Raw genomic sequence first — 18,469 nt, forward strand, 5'->3', positions numbered from 1 at the left:
ATAGTAATGGCCATCTTGATGCAAGTTCTTTATAGTTGTCATTCAAAAATAGTAAAAAGGTATGTGCATAAACACATCCATGTGTATTTGTAATTTTCATATTACCTTGTGTATCAATACATATATGTTGAATTTTTAAATTCTTACAACAATCCTTCAATATATAGTCTCAGAGGTGTTGAGTGGGTTTAGAAATATTTCCAAACCTCATACTATTATGTTATGAAGGATGAAGGACTATTTTGAACAAGGTTTAATCTTTTGCTCATAAGGCATAAATTAAATACTTAGTAATTTAATTTTGATTTGGGGCCAACACAGTGGAATGTAGTATATCTCAAAAGTAACAATATCTATGACAACAGGAGATAAAAAACCTTTTTAAAAGGGCTGGAAGTGTGTCTCAAGTGGTAGAGTGCCTAAGTAGCAAGCACCAGACACAGAGTTCAAACCCCAGTACTACAACAAACAATAAGCCTTCCAAAAAGCCACAATGATCCTACAAAATGAGGGCAAGCACATGATACAGGAACCTGGGTCAATGATTCTACATCATCTTAATAGAGCGAATCAACTAAATGATGTCAAAATTTCCTATAGGCATTCAAACCCTGATAACACTTTTCTTTATGAAGTCTTATTTTTACTAAGTGCTGGGGCATGACTATCACACCAAGGTTGAAGGATGGAGTCACAGCACCTATTTCATAATAGCTAACCCCAAAGCTCTCCTTTCCATTTGTGACTTGCCCGTTCTATTTCTACAACATCCTGTTGCTGGAGGAATGGTGGATAGTTAGAAGGCTATGGTTGGGGATGCCTATTATTCATACCTTATTAGCGTTACTGCTCTAAGCCTTGGTTCTCTTCTTGGTAAAGTAGAGGTAATGATGGACAAAGTTATGGACCATTGAAAGGATCTAAAAGGCCACGAACATGAAGGTGGTTTATAAACACCAAACTGATTTATACCACTGGTGGCATGTGAAATCATTTTAACAAAACATGAATGAACCTTTAAATATTTACATCCAAAAGTTTATATTAGAAAATACAAATTAGCCAGGCACCAGTGGCTCATGCCTATAATCCTAGCTACCCAGGTAGCTGAGACCTGAGGACTGTGGTTCAAAGCCAGTCTGGGCAGGAAAGTTTGTGAACCTGGTATCGCCAATTAGGTGTGCACATGTGTGTGTTCGCACACATACCTACAAGCCAGAAGTGGAGCTGTGGCTCAACTGGAATGTTAGCCTTAAGCACAAAAGGTCAAAGCTAGTGGTCTGAGTTCAAGGCTAGTGGTCTGAGTTCAAGCCCCAGGACTGGCACAAAACAAAACAAAAGCAAAAACCTCAAAGCAACAACAAAATTAACATCACACTATCATTTCACAATATGATATTGTAGAATAAAAATAAAGAAATCAGGCTGGGAATGTGGCTTAGTAGAAGAGTACTTGCCTAGCATGCATGAAGCCCTGGGTTCCATTCCTCAGTACCAAATAAACAGAAAAAGCCAGTGCTATGGCTCAAGTGGTAGAGAGCTAGCACAGATCAAAAGAAGCTCAAGAACAGTGCTTAGGCCCTGAGTTCAAGTCCCAAGACTGGCATAAATAAATATATATATAAATAAACAATAAATCATTTCAGTTTTCAAGTAAACATAAGAGTGTCTAGTATATAAATGGCCAATAAAATATTAGTTGCCTGAATAAATTAAGAAATGAATTTAAAGAATATTTTGTAGTAAAAGTGCAGATAACATGCAGGTTTAGCTGAAATGTAGGAAATATAGTTCTGAAGCAATAAGGAATACAAAACATATATTCGTTATAAAAACTTATTAAATAGTAAATATTTAAAATAATAGCAAATATTAAAAAGTGCTTCAAACAAAATAACTTCAGTATAATCATTATAATGTTTTAGAAAGAATTGGATTTAATGATATATTATAAAGAATTCAGGATAAAAAGTTAATTCAATTGTGACAAAATGGACAAATCGATTCTTCCAGCAATAGTAGTCATGGAGAAGTCCTTTAAGTGAATCATGGTATTTTCAAATAAACTAGCCAGATGCACACTATTCCAGCCTTAGCCAGTGACATTTTCTGGGGCATTTTCCTGTTCTTTTTCTCCTGTTTGCTTCGGATAGTGCTGCTTTTCAGCACTACTAAATTATACTATAGGGGCTGAATAAGTCCATTCTAAATGTGATAACAAATTTTTTATTAACTCACACAATACATAAGAAGAATCACATGTTTTTGATAAACTCAAATTTCTAAGAATATAGTAGTTCCTGTCACAGAGGCATGCATTTGCCTCAGATTTGAGATTCCATTTGTTACTATCTATATATAAAAATTACATTGACAAGTGAACATTGTGAACCTGTAATCTGCTAGATCTCAGTTACCTGTGTTAAAGGAGATAGGACTCCTACTCCTATTTAAACTAGATGAGGAAAAAATAGTTTATGATATTTTACAATTCCTGTCAGTAAAGTCTACATACAGACTTACTCTATCTTTTCACTATTTGGTCTTTTTCTTGATATTCACATTTTTGTTTTTATCTAGTTCTTCATTCTTAGTATCTTTCAAATTTTGATTAGGAATTGACTTAGCCAGACTCGATTTTATCTTCCTTATTACATCCAAAATCCATTCTGTTCTCTTTTCAAGGAGTTCCTGGTGCTGACAGAGCATTGATTGCCCCTGTCACACTACCAGCTAAAATGCAGCCCAAATATTGTGGATAATGATTGAGTACACTGAACATATTGGTTTGTAACAATAGTACCAAAAATTACAAATTAGCAAACACTGATAATCAAGCACAGAAAGTATAGTCTTCAAAGAATGTTTAAATACCACAGAAAGGCATACCTCCCAAAGTGGGTCCCTAGGCTCAATTCTTTTTTTTTTTTTGTCCATTGTGGGGGCTGAACTACGAGCCTGGGCGCTATCCCTCAGCTCTTCAGCTCAAGGCTAGTGCTCTACCACTTGAACCACAGCACCACTTCCAGCCTTTTCTGTTTATGTGGTGCTGAGGAATCGAACCCAGGGCCTCGTGCATGTGAGGCAAGCACTCTATCTTTCTTTCTTTTTTTAAAACTATGGTCCTGGGCTTTGAGTTCAGAGCCTAGCACTTGCTCCTGTTCTACTGACTCTCCATATACTTGAGTCACACACACCTCCAGTTTGGTGTTTTTGCTGATTATTTTAGAGCTGGTGTCTCTCTAATCTTTTCTCTTAGGTTGGCTTCAATACCCTCGTTCTTAGCCTCTTGAGTAGCAAGGATTATAGGTGTAAGCTTCCACTACCCAGAGCAGGTACAATTTCTTTTCTTTTTGGGGGGGGGGTCCGGTCATGGGGCCTGAACTCTGGGTCTGGCTCTGTCCCTCTGATCTTCAGCTCAAGGCTAGTGCTCTATCACTTGAGCCACAGCGCCACTTCCGGCTTTTTTCTTTTTGCTTATGTGGTGCTGAGGAATTGAACTCAGGGCCTCATGCATGCAAGGCAAGTGCTCCACCACTGAGCCATCTTCCCAGCCCCATAATTTCTTAAGTTATACATTTCCAGAAGATGAAGGAAGCCACCTTTGTTTCTGCACTACACTACTCAAAGGTGTGTGATGTGGGACTAAAATACAGAAAGTGCATTGCCCTGCATGAATTCAATTATGAGTTTTACTATGGATGAGTTTTGTCGGTTTTGAACCACTACTCAAGGAGCCATTTTTATTACTACCTATCAAATACAATCATATGGAAAAAAGTCAAAGTGTGATTCTAAGGAGGTATGGGTAACCTTTCTGAAAGGTCAGAATAGACATCAGCTATAAGATCAACGAAATATAAAGAACAAAGAATAGTGTTCAAAAACCAAAAAGAAAATCACGAAGAATTCATGTTTTGATTATTGTTACTTGAGGAAGAACTGTCTTAGGCTAATTCACAGAAGACCAGGAGTGGCAGATGAAAATGATGAAATATATTCTAGAAAATAAGCATTTTATTTAAGAATAATTACTAAAATAACTACATAAAGATAACCATTTCCCCAAGAAGTAACAAAGGCTTCAACAACTTTGCCATTATGGCACATACATGTTGTGCCAGGGGTAGCAACTGTCTCTTCAAGGATTCCTTGAGTTTGGAAAGCCATCTGTCTGGCCCTGGCTGCATACTGGAGTCTAACACTAAGGTGTTATTCTTGACCACTAAACCATAAATGATAAAAACTTGTGATTCAGAAAGAAACTTTCGTGAGTATATTTAGAGCAGCATAACTATTCTAGAACATACTTCATTAGAAACTTGACAACCAAGGAAAAAATATTGGTAAGGAGATGTCACTAAAGTAAAAGTTACAGAAATGTCTCAGTGCTTCAATACTAGGTATATACATGTGATTCAGGCCGAGTTTGTTTTATAGATGATTTTCAAAATTTTTACTAATTAATACTCATGGGTGGGGAATGAGAAGAGTTAGTGAGGTAGGAGAATGCCTGAGCTGATTGATTGATTGATTGATTGACTCTGTGTGTGTGTGTGTGTGTGTGTGTGTGTGTGTGTGTGTGTGTGTGTGTGTGTGTGTGTGTGTATGTGTGTGTGTGTTGGTTCTAGGGCTTGAACTCAGGGCCTGGGCGCTGTCCCTCAGCTTTTTTACTCAAGGCTAGCACTCTACCACTTGAATCACAGCTCCATTTCTGGATTTTTGTTAGTTTGTTAGAGATTAAGAGTGTCACAGATTTCATGCCTAGGCTGGCTATCAACTATAATTTTGAGATCTTAGCCTCTTGAGCATTTAGGATTACTTGCATGAGCCACCCAGCAGAGTTGATTTTTTTTTTTATCAACACTGAGGGAAGAGAAACTTTTACTCAACAAACTGAGTGCTTTAAAATGCTCTGACCAGAGTAAACTCCTACTTGAAACTAATAGCTGATAGTAACTTATAATCACATATGCCAAATTTGTATGTTCTACAATAATGTTCATGAAAATTGTCAGAAATTGTTTCATTTATTGAATATATCCTTTACAATCCTTTTGGACTCAACCTGGTTAGTAAATTCTCTACATACAGAATATGCATAAATAACTACAATCAGTTACCTGAGTCCTACAATTGGTGACATTCAAATTAACATAACTGTCTTAAATAGAGAACAAGAGGAAAGAAGTTAACTTTAGTAGACCTCTTTTAAGTGCTTGGACAACATATGGCATTTCATTTAATTGTTAAAATGTCTGAGTAGGATTAATATTCTCACTTGAGAGGTGAGGGACCACATTGCCTTGGAGAGTAATACACCTACATGAGACTAATTTGAGTTCAATTTTTGATTGAACTCATATAATACCTAAAGTCCATAACTCTTTCTGCCATGCTCTGCTTTTCCTCTCCTCATCTTTATATTATGTTCATATAGTATTTGAAGCCTAGAAATTATCTTTCTTAGGATATCATCTTAGAAACTACAGAATATATTGAATGCATTATCAGTCATTCTGTTACATATTCTACCCCACCAAGTCATTTACTAAAGTGGCCAGGAGAATCTGCTGAAATAAAAACTTAAGGACATTGTGGTTATTTCAGCCCATGGCAGACCTGTGCTCTGGTGACCATATTGTCTTCTCTTAGACTAGAGATTGTTCACACAGCACAAACGCATGCAATGGGTTAAGGTAGCTTTAAAGTAGCAATCTTGTTAATTATTTTTTTCCACTTTATCTCTTTCAGAAAGAATTTGGAGTGGCTTGGTAAGAAAAAAGTCTATAAACTATAGTAACAAATGACAGGTTGTGGATAGATAGGAAATCATGCACACACACATACACACACACAGAAACACATATGTATTGTAAAGCCATGCACAGAGGGGTTACAGTTATATGAGTCAGGTAATGAGTGCATTTCTTTTTGAAGCATGTCACCTCTTCCCTCTTTTGGGATATTGTATTTCAAAACTTGAGTTAACATAGATTTTTTTTTTGTCAGTCATGGGGCTTGAACTCTGGGCCTGAGCACTGTCCCTCAGCTCTTCAGCTCAAGGCTAGGGCTCTACCACTTGAGCTACAGCAACACTTCCAGTTTTCTGGTCGTTTATTGGAGATAAGAGTTTCATGAACTTTCTTGCCCAGGCTGGCTTTGAGCCATGATCCTCAGATTTCAGCCTCCTGAGTAGCTAGGATTACAAGTGTGGACCACCAGCGTCTGGCAACATAGATTTTTTTTTTCTTTTTTCTTGTCTGAAACCCAGACTCAAACTCAGTATCTGATGCTTGCTTCCACTCATTGGCTTGTTCTCTATCACCTAAGCCATGCCTCCAACCTCAAGTTAACATAGATTTCATCTGGTATCATATGACAAGATCTTGGATAAATTTACTTCAGTGAAAATAGAAATAGTATGAAAGCAAACAGGGCAGAATGGCTTAAAAATGATAATCTGTAAGAAAATTTGGGGCAAACTTTTCTTTTGAAATTCTACAAACAGTAGGGGAAGTGGCCCCACATTACACATCACACATCAGGCAAGGTAGAATTAATAGACTTTACTATAATAAATAAATAAATTGCTTATGATGTTAGCCTCTAGATTTTGTTAAAATGTTAGGTATCTTAGTATGCAGAAGGGAGACTAGTACTTTGCTTACCTGGATAATAACCATTGTTGGTTGTGGGGCTTGAACTATGTCTTGGCACTGTCCTTGAATTTTTTCGCTCAAGGCTAGTGCTCTACCACTTTGAGCCAAAGCTCCATTTCTGAGTTTGGGGTGGTTAACTGGAGATAAGAATGTCACAGACTTTCCTGCCTGGGCTGGCTTTGAACTGTGATCTTCAGACCTCAGCCTCCTGAGTAGCTAGGATGAGAGGCATGAGCCACCTGTACCTGGTGAAACCTTATTTTTAAAGCTTTATTTATCTAACATTGCTGAGCATTAAGGGGTTCTATGTAAATAAAATTTCCATCATAATTGGTTCACTTTGATAAAAAGACTAATTAAAAACTGTTTTACTAGATATCTCTCTCAAACAGATCAGGCTTTGTTTCAGTTATTGAACACAGTTTAATCATTTTCTGAAGAACTGGGTCACTACTATGTTAATAATGGCCCCTTGCCCTGAAGTCAGATAGATCAGTTTGAAATTTTACCTTCTCTCCTATTATGAAAAGGAGAATATTGTAGGGCAACATGGGCATCACTAAAGTATAAGGGTCCTTCCTTTGTTTTGTGAACTATGAAGAAAAACCCAGTGTTGCAAAGCAGTATGTTTGTCTTGTTTTTTTTTGTTGTTGTTGTTGTTGTTGTTGTTGATCATGGGGCTTGAACTCTGGGCTTGGGCGCTGTCCCCGCACTCTTCAGCTCAAGGAGAGCACGCTACCACTTGAGCCACAGCACCACTTCCAGTTTTCTAGTGGTTTATTGGCGATAAGAGTCTCACAGATTTTCCTGCCCAGGCTGGCTTTGAACCGTGATCCTCAGATCTCAGCCTCCTGAGTAGCTAGGATTATAGGAGTGAGTCACCGGCACCCAGCTATGTTTTTTTCTTTTATGTGCAAAAGTGAGGTAGGTTGTATGGAAAATCCAAAGTTTTTTTTTTATGCTAACTGCCCTAGAGCTTTAAGGATCTTATATTGAAATGATAAATATTTTGTCTACTATCACCAATTTGTATCACATTTTCAGTTTCTACTTCAAAAATATGTTTTAAATTATATTTTATTTATTTTCTAAGAATACTTTTTTGTATCTCAATATTAACCTCTTCACTTGAGAATGCAAAAATCATAATACTAGACTATGAAAGGAGAAGAAGTTGAATTTTCAGAAGCAGTTAGTTTCATGCTTTGTGGTAGGAATTCAGCTATTGTCTAAAATAAGGAATAAGAATTTGGATTTTTATAGTACTGTGACTTTATAGTGAACAGGAACTAGCTGCTTTTTTGAGTAAAGCAAAATAAACGCTTTTAGACTGTTAGAATTTTTTATAAGAAAATCTAACTGAACAACTCAACTTCATGAGTATACCTAAATAAGAAGATTCAGTCATTTTTTAATGATAAATGTGTTAAAGTGCATGTGTATGAAATATAAATGGGTTAAAAGCACATTTAGTATTGGAAGACTATTTTCAACGAAAAAGGGGGCCATAATCTTTAGTTAAGGTGGGTTTTTTGTTTGTTTTTAATGGCACATGAGAATGACTTGGTTCATTTGCATAGAAGTTGTAAGACATTTCAGTCTACATCTTGTATTTGTAGCAGGTCCATTTATGTTACAAAAGCTCACTTTTTCTGCTTCTAATTATTTTTGAATAAGCTGTCAAAAATATTCACATTTATCAACCTAAAAAATGTTTTCTGGTCTGAGTATAGAGAATAAAGTACTTTGTGAATAGGAGTATGGAATTCATTTTCTTATCAAATGTAGAAACAGTATGCCCAGAGTGTCCCTGACAAGTATATATTGAGCATTGGAAGCAAGGGTTTAAAGACTTCCTTGTCTTTCGAACAAAGACAATTCTTTTATTGTGCTGGAAAAATGCTTTTGGTTTCCTGTTATTAAACCTAAATGCCAACCAAAGTTTGGACAGAGCTGAAGCAGTGTTATATAATGTTCTCTTTAAGAAATATATATATATATATACATATATACATATTTTTCTTCCTAAGACTAAGTTTTATTACCTAACAGGATGAAAATTTACATTTCTCTATCATATAAGGAGAACATTATTTCCTTCTGCTCAAACATAAATTTTTCTGTTTGCTTTAAACATTTGTATATTTCTTGCCTGTGAGCCAATTATACCATTTGTAGTGGGGATGAGGGGCTGGAGAGATAAGTAAAGCCCTACTAATTTCTTCTAAATTGAATGGTAGTTTCATGGAGAAGTTTTCATTTAATTTGTATGATCAGATTGTGTTAAGTAGAACCAGACTTTTCCATATGTTATAAGGCCCAGAACGTTTCCTGAAAGGAGACAGCCCATTCTGAACTCAGATGTTATCTTAGGCATCCAGAAATGAATGTAGCGTGTAGTGCATGGAGGAGAGCTGTCCCTCAGCACTTCCAGTCACTGGGAGGTCTCCTATCCCTGACACATTCCTGTACGTCCACTGGCTACCATATTTTTCCCCAGCCAGACTCTCGCCTTCCTTCTCTGTTTATAGAATGAAGAATTAGGTACCTGCAGAGAAGGAAGGCAGAGTTGACAAAATTCAGAAAATCCAGTCCTTGGGTTAGAGCCACCCTGAATCTAGTGGGATCTATAAATGCTTCATAACTCACCCCTTGTCCATATGACATTTTGGTGACTATAACCATCCCCTCTTCATTTTATGCTCCAGAAGCTTGTGAGACCTCAATGAGTCATGAAGAATCTTAAATGCAAATCCAAAGAATCCAAAGTGATGATAACAAAAAACAATAATTGATATCTGAACAAAGGTTAGTATTTGACAATGGATAAAGATTGGTATACCTTCCCTTCCTCGGGGCTTTGTTGACATGAACTGTGAACGTCGTCTTCTCTTACTAATTTTCCAGGCCAGGAAGTCAGTCCTTTGAATTGGCCCCAGACCAAGTCGCCAACGTTGAACGTCCTTGGTCTATAATGTATCAACTCATTTGAAGAGGGGGAGTCTGGATTCCTTAGGTCATCTTCACTACTAATGCTTTTAGCATCTGACGGGCTAGGCACACACCCATTCATGCTTTTGGCATTAAAGTCTCCATTGTAATGGATGTAGTCTTTGACCAGAGAACTCTCCAAACTATTTGAGGAACCTGGAGATTGCTCCTCTAGGACCAGGTCTTGCTTTGCAGTGCTTAGCAGCTCCCCAAATCCCCGACTCTGTCGAGGTCTGTTTCCATTAATGTGTGCACATCGTTCCACAGTGTTCTCTAGTCTCTCCTTAAAACTCATCATAGTTCTTTTGTAGTTATTATACCTGAAATTTTCCTCCAGAATTTTTTCTCCTTGACAGTTTCGTGGTGGTAACAGTATTGGATGCTGTTCCCCAGGCAGAAATGGCAGTGTAGAGACATTGTTGGGCCTTTCGTGACAAGAACTGCTGTGGATATGGCCTGGATGATCTAAGAATTCCTCATACTTCCATCTGCTCCTCTCCCCTCTGGGGCTTTGCTCCCCATCCCACTGTTTTTTGGATGTGTGGCAACTTGCTGACTTGAAATACTCAAACCCGTCTCCTTCATTGGAGTTTTTACCATGGTCTACATTCCTGGGTAGCCGAGCCCCTCTTGCATTCCTCAGCCTGCCATCGTGATCAATGCCTCCCACGTTCCGTCCATGAATGACCGCACTGACAGCACTGGAGAGATTTAATGGATCACCAATTGAGGCAGTGAAGGCACTCATGGCACTCAGGGCTGGAATAGGGCTGATCTGAGTTGTACTGTTGACCGCGGTGGTGATGACAACCTGCATCCCTTTGCTGGCTGCGTCGACAACGGCTTTATAAATGGCATCCACAGAGGCATCATTTTGGCCATCCTTCACCTGCTGACTAAGAGATGGGTCAATCCTTGGTTGCAACTCACAGGGACTATCTTGGAAAGGTGGGAGTGTTGTATGTGGATTCTCAGGAATTGATGTGAGCCCTGGCTGAGTGCTTATTCTTTTGTTTAGGAGAGCTGTGTCTTCTTGCATTCTCACCTTGAAGAAATAGAAAGAAAGCAGAGAAAGGGAGAGAGGAAGAGAGAGGGGGGAAGGGAGAGGAGAAGAGAGGGAGAAAGAGAGAGGGGAAAAACATTAAAAGCCTCAAAGAGAAAGACCATAATTTTAAGATTTACCAAAAGGCAAATGTCTAACAAGAAAAGAAAGATAAAGAGCAAGATTCAAAAAGAAAAGAAAAGTACTCTGCATAGAAAAGCTTATGTCTTAGTAATATAAAACTTAGTAGTATCTGGATATTGTTTCTTTGGTTGAAATAATGCAGTAGACTTTCATTTTATCACTGCTAAACATTCCCTAGAGAAATGAAATTTGAGGCGGTTGAACACAGGAGCCTTCAGGTGATGACTCTATTTACTTAAAGGCCTTTGCAATGTAAGATTCAAGGCATAGATAAGCAAATCAGAGGAAGTAAGTATTGAAAAATGATTTCTAACATACTGGTATTTTTACTTAACTAAGTGAAATGTAATATGAGATAAAAATGAGCCAAATAAGTCAAGTGGTAAGGACTCACACCTGTAATCCTAGCTACTCAGGAGGCTGAGATCTAAAGGATTACAGTTCATAGCCAACTCAGGCAGAAAAATCCATGAGACTACATCTCTAAAATAACCAGCAAAAAGCCAGGGAGGAGGCTTGGTTTAAATGATCTGACAGCCAAACAAGCTGAACAAGCACTAGGCTCTGAGTTCAAACCCCATTACTTGAAAAAATTAACACTTTTTAAAATGAAGTATTTTGATTTGAGACTAAATTTTTGAAGTCTTCAACTGAGGTAGTAACATCTTCCCCTCAGCCTTATCTGGGCACTGGCTGAGGGACAGTCTCACACTGTCCACGATGGCAGGGCTTACTATAAAAGTGATTCTCAGCTGGAGAGAGATGAGGGGAGCAAGCATATAAAATTTCAGTACAGGAAGGATGAGTGCAGGTCTGAAAAATCCCTGAGCTTTTTCTAATTTCATTAACACTCATTTAAGAATTACTGCTCCAAAACTGGATGACAGTGGCTCAAACCTGTCATCGTAGCTGCTCAGGAGATAGAGATCCGAGGATGTTGGTCCAAGCCAGCCAGGGCAGAAAAGTTCATGATACTACAATTAACCACAAAAAAGCCAGAAGTAGGCTGTGGCCAAGTGGTAGAGTGTTAGCCTTGAGCGGAAAAAAGCTCAGGTAAAGTGCCCAGGCTCCAAAATGAAGCTGCACATTCTCTCTCTCTCTCTCTCTCTCTCTCTCTCTCTCTCTCTCTCTCTCTCTCTCTCTCTCTTCCTCTTTTTCTCCTCCCTTTCTTTCTCCCTCCCTCTCCCCCTCTCTCTCTCACTACTCAAAATGACCCTCTCCAAAAAATCCTTCCCTTCCTGCTTCAATATTCTTCCCACTGAACCAGAACTTGCTATTAGACAGCATATAAACCACTTTGTTGTATTACCCCCTTGTCTACATGTAAGGGATAAAAATCCCAAACTTGGATCATTTCAACTATGTGTCTTGCAGTAAAGGTGTATCTTGATAGGAACCCATGGCTTCCCACCTGCACTGAGGGCCTTTGTTTATCCTCTAGTTCTGTGATGTAGTGAGATCTAGGAGTCTCATTTTCCAGTTATTCAAATCGTCTTCTACTTCTTCTACCATCTCCTGTAACTACTGATCTTGGTCAATAACCTTATTTAATAGAGAAAATGGAATTACAGCTAAAAATTCTCATGATTTCTTGGACTCCAATATTCTTTGCTTCCTTAAAGTGGACATGCTCTATAATGATGCCTAAGTGTATGGTAAGAGGCTCCTGCTTCCTGGAGTAAGTACTCCTATGTTCTTGGTGAGTGAACTCTCCATTCATCAGTTCTCCTGAGATCCTAGCTCCTCTGTTTTTCCTTTTCTTACTTGTGTTGCCCCTCTCACTTTTTGGGTTCTTCTTTTTAACATGTGATTGTGTGCACGGAATCTATGTTTTTAAAAATGTATTCAAGGGGCTGGGCAGGTGGCTCAGTGGTAGAGCGCTTGCCTCACATGCATGAGGCTCTGTGTTCGATTCCTTAGCACCACATAAACAGAAAGAGTGGGAAGTGGCGCTGTGGCTCAAGTGGTAGAGTACTAGCCTTGAGCTGAAGAGCTGAGGGACAGCGTGCCCAGACCCAGAGTTCAAGCCCCATGACCGACAAAAAAAAAAAATAGTGTGTTCAATCTAACTTGTCCCTAGGAGCACTGCCCTATTTGTCTTCTGTTCTTAGTTTTGTTCATAACATTCATTCACCAGGCCATCCCTGCAGTCTGACTGCTGCTCTGAAAACTCCATCCAGAATGAATCTACCACCACAGTCACAACCCCTGGCTGAATGGCCAAGCCCAATGGATTATCTTCAAGCCCTATCTTGTTTTCTTGGAAATACTTGGGTTTATCTTCCTTTCTGAATTTTTAAAATTACATGTATATTGTTTTAAGTTCAAAATGATAAAAAAAAAAGCGTTTTCCTCTCAATCCCTCCCCAAATCCATTTTCCCATTCAAATTTGATCTTATTTCCTGTCTTAGAAGTAACCAGTACTGGAGAGCATCATGAGGGTATTCCCCCCTCCCCACCTTGATAGTGTTGGGGTTTGAACTGAGGGCTTCATGCTTGCTTAGGTAGACACTCTATCACTTGAGCCAAATCCTTGGCTACTGAAGACATTGTAATCTATTAAAGTATGTAGGTGAATGTCTAGTTTGTCTTCTTTCCTAATCTACTCTAATTCCATGGAATTATAGTATAATTCTGTTCTGGAAGTAAAGTACTACAGTGGTGTCATATTAAAGATCTTTCCATGTCTATGTAATCTTTTAAATTATTAAGTAGGACTGGGCATGGTGGCTGATACCTATAATTCCAGGTACTTAAAAGGTAAGGATTGGGAGGACTGAAGTTTAAAGCCAACCTGGGTAGAAAATTGGCAAGCCCTCATCATAACAAATAAATCAGGTATCATAGCATGTGACTGTGGTTCCAATTATGTGGGAAATATACATAGAAGGATTGCAACCAAGATCAGCCTGGGCAAAAACTCATAACTTATCTGAAAAATAATGAAAGCCAAGAGGGCTGGGGAATGGCTTGGGTGGTAGAGAGCAACTCTAGCAAGAACAAAGTCCTGAGTTGGAACCACAATCTGTCAAAAACAAAAACAGCATATCTACAACTCCCCCCCATAAAACTATTAGAAAAATAGATGTACCATAACATATCACTATATCCCTATTGATAGACAGGGATCAGAGTTTATGACATCACAACCCATGTTGTAATGAACAATTTTGGTATGTGCTCTTTGGCTCACATCTGACAACTTCTTTTATATAGAAACACAAAGCTGAACTGCCGGCCAAAGAATACAAATACTTAAAAAAACTTTATATTCTTTCAAATAATCATCCAAATGAACTGAATTATAGTAGGTATTTAGCTCAATGCTGGTTCAACAACAATTTGTGAGAATTTATTTCCTCACGCCGTTGAAAGCAATGGATGTCATCAATGTGATGTACATGGGGCTGTTATCTATATAACTGACGCTTCTTATGGTTTAAAAATATTTTCTTTCATTTTTCTATAAATTATCTGGTTCCATGTATTGCTTTGGTTACTAATCAATTACCTTTTCCTCCTTGGTTTATAGGTGGTCTTTTTTGGTCTTTTTCTAGTATAGGGTCAATTATTTACATGTACTTTTATAGAAAGTATTTTCTGCTAGTTGGTACTTTAACTTCATTTATAATATTTTTGATCAACCAGGCATGGTAGTACCTGTCTATAATCCCAGCTACTTGGGAAACAGAGATAGGAGGATCAGTGAAGTCAGCTAGGGGAAAGGTAGCAAAAGACTCTATCTAAAAAAAAGAAAAAGGACTGGGGCACACAGTATTTGCCAAACAAGTGCAAGGCTCTAAATTCAATCCCCAAGTATCACCATCACCCAAACAGAAAACCTTTGAAAGTAAAGAGATTGAAATTTTTATGCCTGCTACTTGTTTTACTATTCACTTCTTGGTTTGTTTCACTACCCACTATAGATCTAGATCTCTCTCTCTAGTAATTTCAGAACACAGTAGGCCAGGGCAAGAGAAATATAAAATTAAAGCCAGTCTGGGCTACATAGTAAGTCTCTGTATCAAAAAGAGGGTACATATATATTTAAAATCTTCTATATTTTCTCCTTATCTTTATTTAATGCTCCCCTTTTCATCTCACTCTGTAATATATCAGAAATTCATTCACTTTGTGGAACTAAGAGAAGACCATGAGGCTAAGCCAGGGAGGGCGGGGGAGGATGGCGCTGAAGAGGGAGGTTTAGTGGGCCTTAATCATGAGATTCATGTGAAACACAAAAGGGTTCCAGAGGCTAACACTAGCTCTTACAGCTGCAAGCGATTACTGTTTCTGACAAAATAAAAGTAACTTCACTTGAAAGAAGGATGTTTAATAATACCCAATATTATGGAAAAATAGTGGTGCATAGAGATAAAAAAAACATATAACCTATATTCATCACCTCTTTCCCTCATTTACATTTTTAAATAAACCGAGGCATTATTTGCTACTAAAGTCACCTACAGAAGGAGAGTACCTGAAAGTTCTGAAACAGACAAGCCATAGGATTATTGTTAGCCGGGCAGGGGATTGCAGACTGTCCTTGGAAGGCTTGAAGACTCTGGTAGCCCTGGAGAAGTTGCTGCTGTTGCTGACTTGGAGGAAACATCGGATTGTTGTTTAACAGTGACTGTAGATGACTCAGCTGATGGTTATTCAAAGTATTGTTTATCGATGACATATCACCTATAGTTTGAAAAACATAAAAACATGTCAATGCGATTCTTCCATGATTCTATGCCTACCTGAAACAAAAGCTAAAAGCTAAACTTTAATGGGCAATTTCTTTCTTTGTCAAAGTAGTAAGTAGTAAGGAAAGAGTACCTTTATTAGTTTTATCTCACCTAATTAGCTTTTAGATTACTGAGATTTTGCTCTATTAGTTGAACCTTATGCATTAGCAACCTTAGTTGCTCATTAGTTGAATCTTATGCATTAAGGTTCAGTAACATCGGATTCCTTGCATTAATTTTTTATTAGAATATTTTTATTAGAAGGTCAACGTGGAAAATTGAGATTTGTCCTAAAATGTTTTACCAATTATATGTATTTCTCAAGTCTTTATTTATAGAATTTCATTGTTAAAACACAATAATGAATAAATACCACCAAGTGAAATTACAAATTTAGTTTAGAAATGTGTATTTTGTTCGGGAGTAAAAGATTGGTCATCTAAAATTAAAATTTAAAAACAACTAATAATATCAAGGAATTCATTGACATAGTCATTAAAACACTAATTTAATAACATTAGTGAATAGCATTAATAAATAATTTGTATGTAAAATTCAAAATTGGAAATTACTGAAATTATTTTAACTATAACAGTACTTACTTTGAAGACAATAGAGATTGTCTTATAACTTGAGAGATATAAATCTGTAGTTTTTAAAGGTTATTTTACTAAAATGAGTTCCAAACAAGACAAAACTAATTATGGCATACTATAAAGGTATCCATAAATGTAGGAACATAAATAAGTAAAAGAGTTTACATATTGAAGATGCCCTTGAAAAGCATCATGAACATTTATTTCAATTTCCAGTCTTTATGGATAGCATCTCTAAACATTATATTCTAGCTTATACCACCTCAGCTAATGTACTTGACATTATATTCTAACATTTTTTTGTGATAGAATAATGTATATAAATGACTTTTTTTTAAAGGTACAGAGGTCTGAAAAATTAATTCTGATTGAGGATATCTAGCAGCAGGCAGAGGGACTTTGTCCTTGAATGTGTATGGATTTTAGGTTTGAGTGATTTTTTTTTTTGCCTTGTTTCTTGCTTTTCTGGTTAAGTATTTAATTTTGTTTATTTAGGATTCACCTGGAAAATACATCTTCAAACTATTTCCATCCACAGTGCAGCTGCTCATACTAACCCTGTGATTCCACACTAACTAAAAGTGAGATGTAAGTTATTTTAAAGATGTACCTGTGCTTTATTTATTTATTTTTTTGGAAAAAAATACTTGGTTTAAAAGATGAGGGGTAGGCTAGATTTAAGTGGCATCAGAATTAGGAGACAAGAGAAAGCAGATTAAAATGGCATTTAGTATTGCTAGAACAGGGGAAAAAGGAAAAAGTCATTTTCATGTTTGTTTAACTATGGTTTTGTGTGGGTGGTGTTATTTTTAGTTCCTTAAGCAAGCTGTGACATAACAAAAACATTTTTTTTAAAAAAAATAGTGTGACAAAATGGAGTTTTTAAAAAGGAGAAAATAGAATTAGAAAAACGTTTCTTTTTTTTTTTTTTAAATTGTGAAAAAATTTAACTTACCAAGCAGACTTGTCCCCAGTAGAGGGTTAAGTAGCTGTGGCACCACAGAGTTACTGTTGAGTTTAGCTGGCCCAGGTGGATTCCCAGCATTATTAGATATATTCAGCAATGTTTCTGCCATTGACACCACTGCTGTCCCACCAAGTGTTGAGACAGTCAGTGCTGCCACTGCTGATGATGTAGTGGTTGTGGTAGTGGTTGCCTGGGAGGAGGTTGCTATGGAAACCTCTGGATGATTAGCGGTGTTGGCCGATGCCGAGTTCAGGACACCTCCCAACAGCTGGGGATTCAAGGCCATTAATCCTGAGGCCCCAGTGACAGCTGGGAGGAACAGGGGATTAAAAGTAGTGTCACTGCTTGTAAAGCTTGGTAAAGGACTCCCCAGGGGGTTGGTTAAAAGGGTCTCAGCTCTGCTGTTGTCTGACTGATTGCTTGGCAAATGGTCTGGTGGGGCTGTCATCTGTGTTAATGAGGGTAAAGGGGTATTTTGTTGTTGCAAAAGATCTGAGATGGTCAGATTGAAAGATGGCAGGGGAAGCATGGCAGCTGCTTGGGCTTGGTTCTGAAGCAAGGCTGCTAAAAGTTGAAAGTGAACAGGCTGCAATACCTGCCCATCCACGTCACCGGAGAGAAAAGCTAAAGCAGCGTTTACATTCGGGTTGAGAAAACCTAAAGGATGGAGGTTGATCTCAGACTTGCCTTCTCCTGCTGAAGGCTGGAGGATATTTAATAGATTCTGGTTTAGGAGATGCTGTTGATTCACTGGCAAAGAGATAGGTAGAGAACTGAGGAGGCTGGGGTTCAAGGGGTGTGGAAGATGGTTGTTTGAAGTGCTGTTGGATGGAAAATGAAGTGCGTGCTCCTGGCCAACAAAAGGAAAATCACTCCCAAGAGGCAGCTGACTCGGCAGTGGGTTTCCAGTTGCAGTGGTGACTATGACTCCATCTTGGAGAACAGATGTTGTCTTTGTAATGGCAGGATGGTTGGTGCCTGCTATGGCTATGGAGGACGATGGGCCGGAACTTCCTAAAATTGAAAAAAAAGAAGAGGGAGAAACCCAGTTATAAATTATAGACATTAAGACATAGTTTAGTTTATTTCTTACATGTTACATCCATTGACTATAAATGGATTAATTGTACCAGAGATGATTTGACACCTATTAATGGGATTTAACATACTTTGAAAATAAACATATCAAGAAGGGTTGGTACATTAAAAAATAGCTGTTGTTGAATACCAAATGGTTTGTTTTTCATAACTAACAAGGTAAAGATGGGAGAATCTGTTGTAGATTATTCAACTGGATAGATGAAAGTAACAGAAAAAAAAGCCCAGAAAC

The 18,469-nt window shown here is 37.8% G+C and overlaps 1 protein-coding gene across 6 annotated transcripts in view; it reads right to left on the reverse strand.

Moving 5' to 3' along the window:
* Mbd5 (methyl-CpG binding domain protein 5) overlaps nucleotides 1-18,469 on the reverse strand; it is a 338,624-nt gene that overhangs the window by 15,253 nt on the left and 304,902 nt on the right. For 3 of the 6 annotated variants that reach the window (XR_011372200.1, XM_070023512.1, XM_070023508.1), the window contains exons 10-12: nucleotides 17,128-18,153; nucleotides 15,321-15,529; nucleotides 9,505-10,698 (exon numbers count right to left, since the gene is read on the reverse strand). Coding sequence is in view for 5 of the 6 variants with exons in the window: in XM_070023512.1 (XP_069879613.1) it covers nucleotides 9,505-10,698; nucleotides 15,321-15,529; nucleotides 17,128-18,153 (2,429 nt within the window). In the remaining variant the exon portion in view is untranslated. Of the gene's footprint in view, nucleotides 1-9,311; nucleotides 9,404-9,504; nucleotides 10,699-15,320; nucleotides 15,530-17,127; nucleotides 18,154-18,469 lie in introns of all 6 variants that reach the window. The other 3 variants (XM_070023517.1, XM_070023527.1, XM_070023533.1) reach the window with 3 other exon arrangements.

Source organism: Dipodomys merriami, unplaced genomic scaffold (genome assembly GCF_024711535.1).
Source record: "Dipodomys merriami isolate MVZ:Mamm:240054 unplaced genomic scaffold, mDipMer1.0.p SCAF_1, whole genome shotgun sequence".
In the NCBI taxonomy this organism is placed as follows: Eukaryota; Metazoa; Chordata; class Mammalia; order Rodentia; family Heteromyidae; genus Dipodomys; species Dipodomys merriami.